The sequence below is a fragment of the Lipotes vexillifer genome, unplaced genomic scaffold, assembly GCF_000442215.2.
Source record: "Lipotes vexillifer unplaced genomic scaffold, Lipotes_vexillifer_v1.1 scaffold1093, whole genome shotgun sequence".
NCBI lineage: Eukaryota > Metazoa > Chordata > Mammalia > Artiodactyla > Lipotidae > Lipotes > Lipotes vexillifer.
In genome coordinates, this window is record NW_006774793.1 from 1,197,549 (window position 1) to 1,212,914 (window position 15,366).

Sequence of the window (15,366 nt, forward strand, 5' to 3'; positions counted from 1 at the left end):
AAGAGCGGTGTGGGTGATAAGCGGCCAGAAACCCTAGACAACTTGGTAAAGCATGAGTAGGACCCGGGAAAGGAAGCCTTGATAGAGACCAGATAGAGCAGACTCAGGACAGCAAGGGAAGAAACCAGGAGGGTGAGCTCTCACCCAACCAGTCAGAGGACAGCCATGCAGGAACCCACCTCTGTTGGGATGGCTGAAGGTAAAACAGGGCTGGGGCGCAGACAGCTGGTGGAAATTGTGCAGCCGTACCACATAAGGCATTTCAAACTGGGCCTATCCCGAGAGAGAGAACAAGATCTGGAGAAGACAGGCAAGAGCTACCTAATTCCCCAGGGAATGCAGCTCAAGCTTTAGGGACACTGACAAAGATAAAAACACAGGGACTTCCCTGATGGTCCAGTGCCTAAGACTGCGCTCCCAATGCAGGGGGCCCGGGTTCCATCCCTCGTCAGGGAACTAGATCCCACATGCTGCAACTGAAGATCCCAGCACGCGGCAACGAAGATACCACGTGCCGCAACTAAGACCCGACGCAGCCAAATAAATAAATATTAAAAAAAAAAAGAAAAAGATAAAAACATAGTTTCACTTCAATCACTTTCCCACATCCCCAACTCCTTCACCTCTTCATCTTCTCCAGTGGAAGAAAACACTTATGCTGACAGAGAAAAAGAAAAGGACTAAAGAGAAAAGAGTCCTCCAGAAGAGAGTAGCTCTTTACCTCCGGGTCACGGTCCTTTTCCCGACAGGCTCGGACCTCATTGTACAGCTTGGAGGAGGAGATGGGAGCTAGAAAGGAGGTGTACTCCCCAGGGATGCTCACGCCATCGTCTGCAGAGCGGGAGAGTCACATTACTTCCCAAGGGATGGAAATGGTGCGTCTGTACTGAAAGCCCAGACCTCCCATATCAAAATAGACCCAGGCAGCTCCATGCTATCACATTCCCAGGCCAACCTGCTCCTAACTCCTGCCCTGAGGGATTCTACTTCTAGGTTAATTTAGAGTCACACAAGAGTAAAACTGAAAGGAACCCAAGGTATTTTAAACTAGTGGTTCTTAACTTTCTTTCCTTTAAGATCCTAATGAAAGCTAAGCCCAAAGTACATATGTCAGCTTAGAAAGTCTACAAATCTCCGATTAAGAGTCTCTGCTCTGGTCCATTCCCCTCATTTTACAGATGTGAATACCGAGGTTCAGAGAAATTGCTTCATTTGCTAAGGGCACTGACCCAAGTCTGCCCTGCTTTCCCTAAACTTTATAACCTCCTCTAGGCTGCTGCCACACCCATCCCTCCCCAGTCCCATCCAGCCTTCCCAGTTGATAATCCAATCCCCTTACTCAGTACACCCCAGCCTGGAGGCACCTTTTAGGAAGTGCTGGGCTCCATCCAGGCATTCTGGTGACAGCTCATTATCAGCGAAGGACCCCAGAAGCTCACTGACAATGACATCCGCTTTCTCTGGAGCCACCCATTCCCGCATGTCCGATGAGACTACTGTCACCTGGCTTCCCCATTCTTCAAACTGCCAGTTCTCCAGCCTAAAACAGAGATGATACAAGTGAGGATAAGATAAGAAAAACTGACACTGGGGACAAACTTCCCAGCAAAAAAGGTTGCTACTCACGTCACCACAGCATTTGGGTTCTTCTCCACAGCATACAGCTTTATCCGCCGGTCAGCCTGCTTGGCTGCCCTCAGGGAAGCATTCACCAGGGGCCCCCGGCCTGCTCCCAGCACCATCAGCACTCTAAGAAAGAGAGGGAAGAGTCAAGCTGACTCTGCATGTAGAGAGGCAGGCATGCAAATCTCTGGAGTCATGGGGAGAGCACTCACTGGACATTGGTGTCCTTCTCTTCCTCTGGCACTCGGTCTAACAGACATTTGTAGATGGCCTGGGGGAACGAGGGAAGACCTCATGGCTATAATGCCATCCTCACCCAGGTCATCCCGGCCCTGTGCTTGACCCCATCTGGGACCCACACTGTACCTGCTGGTATTGAGAGTATTTGATAGGGTCCTTTTCAAATACTTCGTATGTCTGAGATTCCAGATTATCCATCAGTGGCTGATGAATGAGAGGAAAAAGGCAAAGTAAGTTAGCCAGTTTCTGGCAAGGACAATGCACCAGAATACCAAAACCTTCCCACTGCCTCCTGAGCTCTGGTAGGATTTTAGGGCACCTGCTCTCAAGAGACATTTCCTCCCCCCACCTCCCTCCTCTCAGTGTACTCCAGACCCACCTGGAGTGGGGACTGCAGGTAGTCTTCATAGCCCTTGGCAAAGAGTTCGTAGGCATTGGGTGGAGGTCGATTCTGGCTCAAGTATTCCAAGTACTGGAGGTAGGAGCAGAACTCTTTCTCTGAGTGGTGGTTGGTGCCTGTGATGATGAACTGCACCTCCAACTGTGAGAATAAGTCAGACCATAAGACACAGTCCTTGTACCAAGAGGATATTACTATGGTTTACAGCCAAAGAGCTCTAGCATAAAACAAGGGCCAGATCACCAAATACCAACAAAAGCATCAAGAGCCCTCCTATGCCACATAATCATCATCCTGGCTCAAGAGGCCCATGGATTGTTGCTGTAACTTTTTTCTTTTTGTTTTGGCTGTGTTGGGGCTTTGTTGCTGCGTGTGGGCTTTCTCTAGCTGCAGGGAGCTGGGGCTACTCCTCGTTGCAGTGCACGGGCTTTTCCTTGCAGTGGCTTCTCTTGTTGCAGAGCACAGGCTCAGTAGTTGTTGTGCACGGCTTAGTTGCTCTGCAGCATCTTCCAGGACCAGGGATCGAACCCATGTGCCCTGCACAGGCAGGCGGATTCTTAACCACTGCACCACCAGGGAAGCCCTGTTGCTATAACTTCTTAAATGAAACTTTCTGCAAAGTTTGCATGAGATCTGGCTTTTGAAATGTTTCTGGGCCCTCTACTGCTATTTGCGTTTTTGTTCCCAAGACCCCCAACTTTGCCAAAATTGCTCTCCAGAAACTAGAGGGGAAAAGAACCCCACAGAGGGAAAAAACAAAAAAACACAAAGAACACCCCATCATACATATGTGAATAAGGCAAGAGGATTAGCTGCAGCACCTTTAGAACCCTTCTACTACACACCTTGAGGAGTCGGAAGATCAGCCTCTGGTGCATCTTAGAAAGAACAGGAAATCCCTTCTTATTGGTCAGGAAAATGCTGGTGGGGAGAATGGCTGCTTTGATGGGTTCCCCAAGCCAACGATCAATGACATGATTAGATGGGAGGTCAGCACCAATTTCGAGAGCTACACAAGGGAAAAGAAAGACCTGTAAATCACTGATAGGTCAGAAGCCTTTCCTTGCTCTTTTGTGCAAGATCTGTCTACTCCTTAAGAGCAAGGCAGACCTAAGGCACAGAGAAAGTAGCAAAACTGCCCAGCAGCCAAGTGTACATGAGACCCCTGATTTTTGGTCACAGAAGGTCAGAGAATGATAACCTATCCCAGGATATTTGTGGACTTACCCACCGCAATCCTCTTGCTATAATCACACAAGGTCCGGAAGTTGTGCCACCTGTCCAGAGTCAAATACAGAAAAATACAGTCAAATACATATGGCCCACCAATCACCATACCTCAAGGAGACCTTCCTACAGGTTGCACTCTGTACTTCCCTCCACCCTAGCCTTTGCCCTGGTGCAGCAGCAAAAGGAGACATACCACATCCATGTCTTCTCCTCTCCACTGTACTCCTCTGTGTGTGAAGTTGGCACATTCTCAATTATATCATCTCTCAGGTCCTCTGGTGCCACCAATGGCACCCGCATCCAGAACTGCACATGAACAATAAATAGGTTCTGTACCCTATTTAGAACTGTTTTGAACTCTTTGGGTCCAGAAAGCTTCCTTCAACTAAAAAGATCTTGATCCAGATTTCAAATTACTCCCTTTATATGCTTTTCCCAATTTGTGATTATATGTATGTGTACATGTATCTTGTGCATATCCTTAAATAAGTATCTGCCTTATCTTCTATCTGAATATTCTATATATTTTATAACTCTCTGCTTACCACTTTTAGTTGTGGGTAGGCAGTACTGACATTTTAATTCTGCCAAATCCACCTTTTACTGAATGGCTAGGAACAAGAAGATACTTAGCACAGCCTGACTACCATAATATGCAGCAGGAAAGGAGGCCCTCAGCCATACCATGGAGGAGTGGTGGCCAGTGTGGATGTGGTTGGTCAAAACTCTCGCCAAGTTTGTGTTATCTTCCTGATTTAGGGGCAGCAGGAAAGCTGGAAGACCCAAATATGCCCCAAAATTCAGCTCCTGTAACATAGCCTGGAATGGAGATCAAGAGAAAAAAGTTAAGAGCAAGCAATTCAAATAGCTTTAACTGCATTATATTAGATTTACTAAATTACGGAGGGGGAAAATACTACTCTCCCCATAACTTGTTTACAGACCTGATCTTTAAAAAAATTCATTGAAGAGGTCAGTCTTACCGCCTCGGAGTTCCTGCGGATCTTTTCCACTTTTGAGTCTGGACGAATCCATGGAGAAAGCTTTCCCACAATTAGTGTATTCCAGTCTGCACTCCCCCACCCAAGAAAGACAAAGACTGAATGAGGTTCAGAACTTTACTCATTCAATTTCTAGTTCTTAACAGGACCTAGAGAGTTAGAGATGAGAGACAGACTTTTTCTATCACAGATACAGGACAGGAGAGCCTGACGCAGAATAGGGAACTAAGGCTTTTAGCAGGTAAGCAAGGAGAGAACAAGAGTTATCTATATCCCGGGGGGGAACCAATATATCCAAGTCAAGAAAGGAAGAGAAGGAAGGCACTGATAAAGCATAAGTTGTTATTGCCTCTAATAATTAAGGGGTATGTGGGATGGTCCCTACCCCTTCCTGACAGCAGTAGGTCTGATCGTGTCTGGGGGCCCGGCCGATTCTTAGCAGGTTCCTGAGTGAACTCCCTCTTGAAACGCGGGTGGAACACAGGCATGCAGAGGAAATCAAACCTACAACCGCGACAGACCCAGAATCGTCATGTAAAGACAGCAGCTGTGCCCAGACATCCAAGCAATTGGACTAGGCTATCTAGATTCTGCACAACCCTTTCAGCTGCCGTCAGTCACCCGACTGGACTGCTGAAGTCAGCCCACCTTGGGGCATATCACTTCCGCTGCACTGTGCCTCAATTTCTCCCCGGAACACAGCCATGGAAAAGATGAGTAAAGAGAAACGATGAAAATCCACACCACGCGGACTTTCTATTCTGCTGTCACTGATTTTCCAAGACTGTCACATCCAGATCTGCACCATTACTGCACAAGTTTCCCCCCTCAAGGTTTTTCTCTCCTCTTCCTAGCCCCCTCTTACACTCTCAGACGATAATCTCGCTCGCCATGGCCCTGGAGGTCTGTACGCCCCCTGTGTGAGTTCACCTGATAACTCCCCTGACTTTGGGGTTCAGTGACCCCACGCCCCCGACAAGTTTTTTTTCCTCTCTCTCACGCTCCAGGGCCCGAGACTTCTCCCCTCCAAGGACTAATGGTTTCCCCCGCCCTCGTCGTATCCACTCCGATCCCCTCACCCCTGCCTCTCGGGAATGACTGGTCTGCGCCTCTCTGTCCCCGAGTTCGGGCCCCGCATTCCGCTCGCAGAGGTCCAGCCCCTCACCCCTGCTTGGCCACAGCCCCCAGTGTGTCAGCTATTTCGGGGACGCAATTCAGGTCCCTCCCGCTGGACACGCGACTTCCACTGGCACCGCCGACCGCCATCGCCGCCATCTTTTCCCTCGCGCTGTCCACGCCGAGATTCCCTGACACTAGCAGCCAATCACAAAGCCGAAAAAAAGCCCCCAAAAGGCGGGACGAGTCTCCCTAACAACCAAAGCGTCTTCCACGGCTCCGGAGCTGGAGGAGGAGGGGTGGGGAGTGGCTCTTCCCGCCAATCCGCGGGCTGCACAGTGACGTACGGCTTGGCTCCGGAAGAGTCACCAATCTCAGGGTCTGGCTCTTGACGAACTTCAATCTCCCATAATGCTCCGTGTACTCGTAGAATTCCGATAAGAGACTACACATCCCATGAAACCCTGCAGTATAAAACCCTGCCAGTATAAGCTTGAAGTACCATCATTGAGAACTGCGAAGTTGTGTCAGGGCCAGTGGCGCAATGGATAACGCGTCTGACTACGGATCAGAAGATTCCAGGTTCGACTCCTGGCTGGCTCGATGGGACCGGTGTTTCCTTTATTGCATCCCATGCAATATGGCCATAAGCAGTATTTTGAAAGTCTCCCCTTCTTTCTTTTTAAAAATTTCCTCATTATCTCTCGCCCTTATTTTGAAGTCTTAATTTTATTGCGTTTTGCAGCCATTTTATGTCAGCTTTTCCCCTTACCGAATTCAGAGGTGATTCTTGTGTCACTACTTAGGTCCATCCGAATCCTGAGAAAACCGGGTTGATGGCTGGGGTCTTTGTATGGGCCTTAGTATATTTTTAAATGGATTGTGGCAATTCAGCCACTAAGTCTTTGTGATTCTATATCTCAAACACAAAAAAAGTAAACAAACACCTAAACACACACACACACTTAGGATAGAGAAAAGGAACTCATGGTGAGGAAATATAGTGAGGAGAGAGGAGTAATGAACTGCCTGGCGGAGGCCTGAGAGAACCTCTACATTTTCCTTTGTGAGTGCCTGCTCCAGGGGTGGAAAAGAAGGAAAGGAAAGCAAAGAAAGACGTAGAAAGGGAATATCTGAAGGTAGGGATGCCGGAAGTGCTGAGGGCCTGGCAGCAGGGTTGGAAACAGAACACAGTACAAAAGCCCCGAGGCAGGAGGCGTTGACAGAATTTAGGGACCGACTGACAAGGAGCGTGATAAAGGGAAGTCTGTGGGTGATAACCCAGGGTTCTGGCCTCTGTAGAAGCTGGTTTAGGGAGAATCAGGGTTTGGGTTTCAAAATGCTGAATTGGACGTCAAGGGGGCGCTGTGTAATAGAGAGTCGGATGAACAGTGACCTGAACCAGACAAGATTTGGAAATCGCCGTTAGACAGGTAGTGACTGAAGCCATGAGACTGAATGAGATCACCGTAGCCCGTGGGGAATCAGAGTTCTGAGAAATACGGAACGGGTGGACAGAATAAGCTATAAGGAGTCCGGGCAATGTAAGTGCCCCAAAAGGATGAAGATTAGAAAGCTAAAGAAGAAAATGCCTATGAAGCCTAAGAGAGTTGGAGGTGATTTTGTCCCATCTTCTTATTATTATTACTAGACTTTCTTTTTTTAAATAAATTTATTTATTTATTTATTTTATTTATTTTTTGGCTGCGTTGGGTCTTCGTTGCTGCACGCAGGCTTTCTGTAGTTGCAGCGAGCGGGGGCTACTCTTCATTGCGGTGCCTGGGCTTCTCATTGCAGTGGCTTCGCGTTGCGGAGCACGGGCTCTAGGTGCACGGGCTTCAGTAGTTGTGGCTCGCGGGCTCCAGCAGTTGTGGCTTGCGGGCTCTAGAGCACAGGCTCAGCAGTTGTGGCGCACGGGCTTAGTTGCTCCACGGCATGTGGGATCTTCCCGGACCAGGGCAGGCGGATTCTTAACCACTTCGCCACCAGGCAAGCCCCTAGACTTTATTTCTTAAAACAGTTTTAGATTTACAGAAAACTTCAGCAGGTAGTACAACACAGCCAGTTCTCTCATGCCTCCCTACAGCTTCCTCTATTATTAACATGTTAACATTAGTATGGTACATTTATTACTATTCATGGACCAGAATTGATACATTATTATTATTAACTAAAGTACATAGTTTATTCAGATTTTCTTAGGTTTTACCTAAGGTCTTCTTTCTGTTCCACCATCCCATCGAGGATACCATATTACATATAGTTGTCATGTCTGCTTAGACTCCTCTTGGCTGTGACAGTGTGTCAGATGTTCCTTCTTTTTGATGACCTTGATAATTTTGAGGAGTACTGGTCGGGTATACTGAAGGACACCTCTCTATTGGAATTTTTCTGATGGTTTTCTCATAATTAGACTGGGATTATGGGTTTGGGGGAGGAAGATCAGAGGTAAAGTGCCATTTTCATCACATCATATCAAGAATACATACCATCAATATAATTTATGACTGTTGATGTTTATCATCTGGCAGAACTAGTGGTTATGAGGTTTCTCCACTGTAAAATTACATTCCTTCTCCCCCCACCCCTTCTATCCTGTACTCTTTGGAAGGAAGTCACTTGTGCATTCCACACTGAAGGCTTAGGGAGTTATACTTCCCCTCCTTTAGGCTGGAGTGTCTACAATATTTATTTGAATTCTTCCCTGCAGGTCTTATGAGTAGGGAGTTGACAGGAAGTGGGTGAGTGCTCTGCCGACATTTTAAGAAGAAAAAGAGTTGTTGGGGAGGCCTGCTTGTTCTCTGCCCCAGCTGTGCCCAACCAAACTCTACATTCACAGAAGACTTATTAGATGTTGTTTTGTCTTCAGAAGCTAATTATCTGGGCTGTGGACCATCTGTGCTCCTAGAATCTTCCTCCTGATGTCAAGCTGGAGGCTGCTCTGTTAACTAACTGCTCCATGGGTGAAAGGGAGAGAGGAAATCTATGAAACAGTAATGTCAGTTTTGCCATCAGTTAAAATAATTTTCAAAAGGATTTGCATAAAAAGAGCCTAGAATTTCTGACTGACCTTAAAGTAAATTTAGATGGGCTGAATTTCATTCGTCTGGGATGTCTTTGTTTTTTCATTCAAAATGGCCTCCGCTATGTGGCAAGCATAATGCTGAACAGTTCCCGGGAATTCCACACCAAATTGCTCTCTGCCTGTCCTACAGCACTTTGCTTTGCCTTAAAGAACAGCATGGTCTGTGGGTTTGTCTATATGAGTTACAGAGGAGCAGAAGGAACAGACTGAAAAAGAAATAGAGAACCTTTTAAAGGACTTGGCCCTAGGCATAAAGTCAGAGTTGGTGAGGTCCCTCTTATGCTCTCCTTCCCTCTGCTCTGCTCTCCTTGCTGAACTTTTGTGCTCAGAAGCATGTCAGTCACTGTTATACTATAGGATGTAGGCCTTTGCTGGGATGAAGACAGGGAGGTGGCAGATGAGAAATAATGTTACTTTCTCCAACAGGAGCCAGTGACAAGCAGGCTAGAGCACTGGAAACGTTTTTGGAAGGGAAGAAGTACCCTCTCCCAGATAACCTTCCTGTTGCCCTCTAGCATTCCTCACCTTCAGGCCCAGTTCTTCAACCTGCTTCTGTTTTTATGTCCTTGTTTAAACACTGCCAGTGCATTATAAACCCTCCTTTCACCTTCTCTTGGGCTCCCCTCCTTCTTCAGCCCTCGCCTCCCTCCCCAGGCCCACCTTCACTCACCTCTGTGCCTGCCCAGCCAGCTGCACTCTTCAACACCAAAATAATGGCCCATTTGACCCTCCTACTGCTCCAAATTGCTTCTTCACAACCAAGGCTGTCCTCCAGCTACAAAAGTGGCAGAGTTACCGAGGCAAAATAATCTGTGCCGATTTGCATTCTCTTCCTTGTCATCTCTATTATACAGTATTTATCTGTCAAAATGAATAGAAAGTAGAAACTGTACTGGAACATAGAAAAAGATGGAAAATTTGTTTATGAAGCCAGAATATACCTAATATCAAAATCTGTCCGAAATAGGACCCGCCCCCTCCACAGAAAAAAAATAAAGCAAACCTATAGACCTGTCTCACTTAGGAACAAAAATGCAAAAATCCTAAAATATTTAAGATTAATAATAAAAGTCAATAGTATACTAACATAATAATATACCAGAACCAATTAGGGTTTATCTCAGGAATTAACACAAAGTTAGGTATTAGGAAATTTATTTATATAATAGGTCAAAAATAAAGCAAGCAAGAAAAACATGTGATCATTTTTAATAGACATCAAACAGAACATGGTAAGTCAATTCCATTTTCTAAAACATTCTTAATAGTCTTAATATTCTTTATATATAAACACATATATGTGTATATGAAGTCAACAATTTATATAAATATAAAATAATACAAGAATGTCTTGTCTCATCACTGTGTTATTTAATATTATTCTGAAAAATCCAATACAATGACTGGAAATTTTTTAAAAGCAGTTATAACTTTTGGAAAGAGGCAAATTTATCATTGTTTGCAGATGATATGATCGTATACATAGAAAATCCATGAGAATCAATTCTAAAATGATGAGAATTAATAATAGCATTCAGCGACATCACTTAATACAAGACAAATACAAAACATATCTGTAGCCTTCTTATAAACTAAGGATAACCAGTTAGAAGACATAATTAATAAAAATATCCCGGAACTTCCCTGGCGGTCCAATGGTTAAGACCCCATGCCTCCAGTGCAGGGGGCATGGGTTTGATCCCTGGTCTGGGAACTAGGAAATATCCCAATAACATAGTAGTTAAGATCATGGGCAGTGGAGCCAGATGGCAAGAGGTTAAAACCCTATTTATCCATTTATTAACCATGTGAACCTAACCCCTCTGGCCTCAGTTTCCTCATCCACAAAATAGGAATGTAAATAATAGTTCTTATCTCATAAAGCTGTTATGAGCATTAAATTAGTTAATATAGTAAAGCATTTGGGTGGGGGGTGGGATGAACTGGGAGACTGGAAAAAAAATGTAAAATAAAAAAAACATATACATAGTAAAGCATTTAGAACCTATCTGCACATAGGAGGCCTTCAATATACATTAGCTATTGTGATTAGTTTTTTACCCATTCACAGAGGTAACAATAACATCACCATAAAATACTTAGCTGTAACCTTACTGGAAAATGCGAGGAACTTATGTATAGAAAATCATAAAATTTTGCTGAGAGATATAAAGACTGAAAAAAAATGGAGAAATGAGTCATGTTCTTCGGAAAATGAATCTTATAAAGATGTCAATTCTTACCAAATTAATTTCTCACTTTTCCAACATTCAGTCACAATTCTTTTTCTTTTTTAAATTAATTTAAAAAAATTTATTTTTTGGCTGCGTTGGGTCTTTGTTGCTGTGCGTGCAGGCTTTCTCTAGTTGCAGTGAGCGGGGGTTACTCTCCATTGTGGTGTGCAGGCTTCTCATTGCGGTGGCTTCTCTTGTGCAGAGCACGGCCTGTAGGTGCGCGGGCTTCAGTAGTTGTGGCGTGCAAGCTCAGTAGTTGTGGCTCGCAGGCTCTAGAGCACAGGCTCAGTAGTTGTGGCACACGGGCTTAGTTGCTCCACGGCATGTGGGATCTTCCCAGACCAGGGCTCGAACCCATGTTCCCTGCATTGGCAGGTGGATTCTTAACCACTGTGCCACCAGGGAAGTCCCTCAGTCACCATTTGAATGGAATCCTTTGTTACTTAATAAAATGATTCTACCATTCATTTGTAATAAAAAGCAGACAAGAAAAGCAAAGAAGGGACTTTCCTGGTGGTCCAGTGGCTAAGACTCCGCACTCCCAATGCAGGGGGTCCAGTGTTCCATCACTGGTCAGGGAACTAGATCCCACATGCATGCCGCATGCAACTAAGAGTTCATGTGCCGCAACTAAATATCATGCATGCCACAAAAGATCACGCATGCCACAACGAAGATGCTGCATGCGGCAACAAAGATCCTGCGTGCCGCAAATAAGACCTGGTAGGAAAGAAAGAAAAAAGGAAAGGAAGGAAGGAAGGAAGAAAGATTTTTAAAAAAGGAAAAGCAAAGAAAAATTTTTAAAAAGAGGAGAAAGGAGACGGAATTTGCTCTACATTTTTAGCCTGTTACCTCAAACCCTTTATGAAACAAGCAATGTATAAATAAATAAAAGGCTACAATGTGCAGTTGGTACAAGAATAGACAGAGAAAGAAAGACAGGGGCTTCCCTGGTGGCACAGTGGTTGAGAATACGCCTACCTAATGCAGGGAACACGGGTTCGAGCCCTGGTCTGGGAAGATCCCACATGCCGCTGAGCAACTAAGCCCGCGAACCACAACTACTGAGCCCATGTGCCACAGCTACTTAAGTCCGCGCTCCGCAGCAAGAGAAGCCACTGTAATGAGAAGCCTGCGCACCTCAACAGGGAGTAGCTCCCGCTTGACGCAACCTAGAGAAAGCCCGCATGCAGCAGCGAAGACCCAACGCAAAATAAATAAATAAATAAAAATAAAATAAAATAAATTAAAAAAAGAAAGACAAAACCAAATAGCCCAGAAACAGGCCAGTTATATGTGTATACATGCATGATTAAATATATGAATGCAATTTATTTTTTTTAAGATTTTTTTAATGTGGACCATTTTTAAAGTCTTTATCGAATTTGTTACAATATTTCTGTTTTATGTTTTGGTTTTTTGGCCACGAAGCATGTGGGATCTTAGCTCCCCGACCAGGGATTGAACCCACACCCCCAGAATTAGAAGGTGAAGTCTTAAGCACTGGACTGGCAGGGAAGTCCCCTGAATGCATTTATGATAGTAATAAGAGCTAACATTTATTGAGCCCTTATTTTGTGTCAGGTTCTATGAAAAGCACTCAGTGAGGAAGGAAATGTTATCCATCTATGGGTGAAGGAATTAAGTCTTAGAGAGGTTAAGTGACTTGCCCCCCTAAGAAGGGGTTTAGATGGGGTACAAACCTAGGTCAACTGACTCCAGAGCCTTTGAACTTAACCTTAAGACACATCATCTATAGTTTTACTTCTAGAGAGCTATCCTAGACAATGTTCACAAACTAGGGCAAAGATTCATTAAGAGAAATGTCTAGTGTAGTATTTTTTTTATGATTACAAAAAATGTAAAACAAGTTGGATATCCTATAGGGGTATGGTCAAATAAATCATCCATGCAAGGAAATCTTAAGCAGCCATTAAAATCAATGTTGTCAGAGAAAATTTAATGAACATGGAGAAATGTTCATGATATGCCATTAAATGACACAGATTACAAATCGTACATGCAGAATGACTTTAATATGTGCCAGGGGAAAATGTATTTTCCAAGTTTTCTATAATAAGCATGTTTATACTATGTGGGAAACATCTTTACAATGTATCTAAAACCTGTGATCTCTCCTTGGTCTTTCTGCTTGTTTCCATTCTTCTTTTTTTTGAAGACCTAGCCAAGCCCCGCCCCCCCCAGGCCCCTGTAGCTGTCCGATCTTCAGCAGTCACTCTCACTCATAGCAATAACGTAACAGTCCTCCTAGGCAGACTAATATTTTTGGGTTTGTTGTTTGATTTTGGTTTTTTTCTAGTTTTATTGAGAAATAATTGACATACATCACTGTATAAGTTTAAGGTGTACAGCATGATGGTTTGATTTACATATATTGTGAAATGTTTACAACAAGTTCGGCTAACATCTATCTTCTTATATAGTTACAATAAAAAGGAAAAGAAAGAAAAAAATGTTTCTCCTTGGGATGAGAACTCTTAGGATTTGCTCTCTTAACAACTTTCCTACACATCATACAGCAGTGTTAACTATAGTCACCATGTTGTACAGTACATCCCTAGGACTTATTTATCTTATAACTGGAAGTTCGTACCTCTTGATCACCTTCCTCCAATTCCCCCTTCCCCCACTTTCCATGGTAACCACAAGTATGATCGCTTTTCCTATGAGTTTGTCTTTTAGATTTCACATATAAGTGAGATCATACAGTATTTGTCTTTCTCTGGGCAGAGTAATATTTATTAAGCTCTACCACAGGCCAGGTACTTTAAATATATTATCTCACCTCAGGACATAATCTTGTCCTAATGCTCAGGACATAATCTTCTGAGGTAGGACTTATTAATATATCTATTTTGTATATGAGAAAACTGAGGTTCAGTGTCTTGAACAAAGTTGTGCTTCAACTAAATAGTAGAGCCAGAATAAGAATCCAGTTCTTCTGATTCCCAACCCATTGCTTTTTCTTTTGCAATAGCATTTCCCCAAACGTGGTCCAAGGACCTTGGGGGCTCCCTGAGTCCTTTTTAGGAGGTGCATGAGGATCTCCTACGTGTCTGCGCGAGGCCAGATTTTCTTTATTCAGCCAAAGCCACATATCATAACAGAAAGCAGATATGAGAATCCAGCTGCCTTCTATTAAACCAGATACCAAGGAGATTTGCAAAAATATAAAACAATATCACTCTTCTCATAAGTTTGTGTATTTTTTGTTGTTTTTTTTTTAAATTAATTTATTTTTGGCTGCATTGGGTCTTTGTTGCTGCACATGGGCTTTCTCTCGTTGCGGCGAGCGGGGGCTGCTCTTTGTTGCGGTACGCGGGCTTCTCATCGTGGTGGCTTCTCTTGTTGCGGAGCATGGGCTCTAGGCGCGTGGGCTTCAGTAGTTGTGGCACGCGGGCTCAGTAGTTGTGGCTTGAGGGCTCTAGAGCGCAGGCTCAGTAGTTGTGGCGCATGGGCTTAGTTGCTCCGCGGTATGTGGGATCTTCCTGGACTAGGGCTCAAACCCATGTCCCCTGCATTGACAGGAGGATTCTTAACCACTGCACCACCAGGGAAGCCCCATACGTTTTTTTTGTTTTGGAAAACACAGGTTTTTAATTAAAATGTATTATTTATGTTAACATGCAATGGGCTTATTATGTTTAATGAATTAATAAATATTTTTAAATTTTCTCACTTTTTAAAACCTTTTTGATTGGGAAAATATTTAGTTTATTAAATATTGTGAATGTCTGGGATATCAGACACATCATCTCAATATGTAAATATCAAATCACATTTCAAAGTCAAATTTAAATTACTTGGGTTTTTTTTCTTTGCTTTTCTCTAACAATGACAACTAAGACCATTCTATATTGTATTAGTTTCTTCAGTCTTTAAAATAATTTTTAAAATGATGTTCAAATAAACTTCCAGCAATTATCTTCAATTTTTTCTGAATAGAAAGTTCCCATTCTTAAGACATAGGCTTGTAATTCATATACTTGATATCACTCAGTGGCGTTTTATCTGTAGTAGGAGGAGGACAATCAAATATCAAGGAATATTAGAAAATCATTTAAGCCTTACTCATTTGCTGCCTCCCTCCCTGTGACATGTACATAAAACTCTTTTGGAAAGACAAATATATAATATCGCTTATATGTGGAATCTAAAAAAAAAAGAAAGATACAAATGAACTTATTTAAAAAACAGAAATAGACCCACAGAAATAGTAAACAAACTTATGGTTACCAAAGGGGAAAGGGAGAGGGGATAAATTAGGAGTTTGGGATTAACATATACACACAACTATAAATAAAATAGATAACCAACAAGGACCTACTGTATAGCACAGGGAAATATACTCAACATTTTGTAATAACCTATAGGGGAAAATAATCTGAAAAAGAATATATATATGTGTATATATAT

At 43.5% G+C, this 15,366-nt stretch overlaps 1 protein-coding gene and 1 non-coding gene across 7 annotated transcripts in view; one reads left to right on the plus strand and one right to left on the minus strand.

Moving 5' to 3' along the window:
- Window positions 1–6,009, minus strand: part of PRMT5 (protein arginine methyltransferase 5) — a 7,987-nt gene extending 1,978 nt beyond the window's left edge. Inside the window, exons 1-14 of one of the 6 annotated variants that reach the window (XM_007449528.1) lie at window positions 5,660–6,009; window positions 4,880–4,998; window positions 4,477–4,562; window positions 4,178–4,312; window positions 3,687–3,799; window positions 3,491–3,540; window positions 3,109–3,272; window positions 2,243–2,404; window positions 1,990–2,067; window positions 1,836–1,894; window positions 1,627–1,749; window positions 1,365–1,540; window positions 722–831; window positions 180–273 (exon numbers count right to left, since the gene is read on the minus strand). In XM_007449528.1, the coding sequence (XP_007449590.1) occupies window positions 180–273; window positions 722–831; window positions 1,365–1,540; window positions 1,627–1,749; window positions 1,836–1,894; window positions 1,990–2,067; window positions 2,243–2,404; window positions 3,109–3,272; window positions 3,491–3,540; window positions 3,687–3,799; window positions 4,178–4,312; window positions 4,477–4,562; window positions 4,880–4,998; window positions 5,660–5,769 (1,579 nt within the window). In that variant the 5' untranslated portion in view covers window positions 5,770–6,009. Of the gene's footprint in view, window positions 1–179; window positions 274–721; window positions 832–1,364; window positions 1,541–1,626; window positions 1,750–1,835; window positions 1,895–1,989; window positions 2,068–2,242; window positions 2,405–3,108; window positions 3,273–3,490; window positions 3,541–3,686; window positions 3,800–4,177; window positions 4,313–4,476; window positions 4,563–4,879; window positions 4,999–5,573 lie in introns of all 6 variants that reach the window. The other 5 variants (XM_007449529.1, XM_007449530.1, XM_007449532.1 and 2 more) reach the window with 5 other exon arrangements.
- Window positions 6,010–6,140: 131 nt separating this feature from the next.
- Window positions 6,141–6,213, plus strand: TRNAR-ACG (transfer RNA arginine (anticodon ACG)). The gene has a single exon. It is a non-coding gene; the product is annotated as a tRNA-Arg (tRNA).
- The last annotated feature ends 9,153 nt before the right edge of the window (window positions 6,214–15,366 follow it).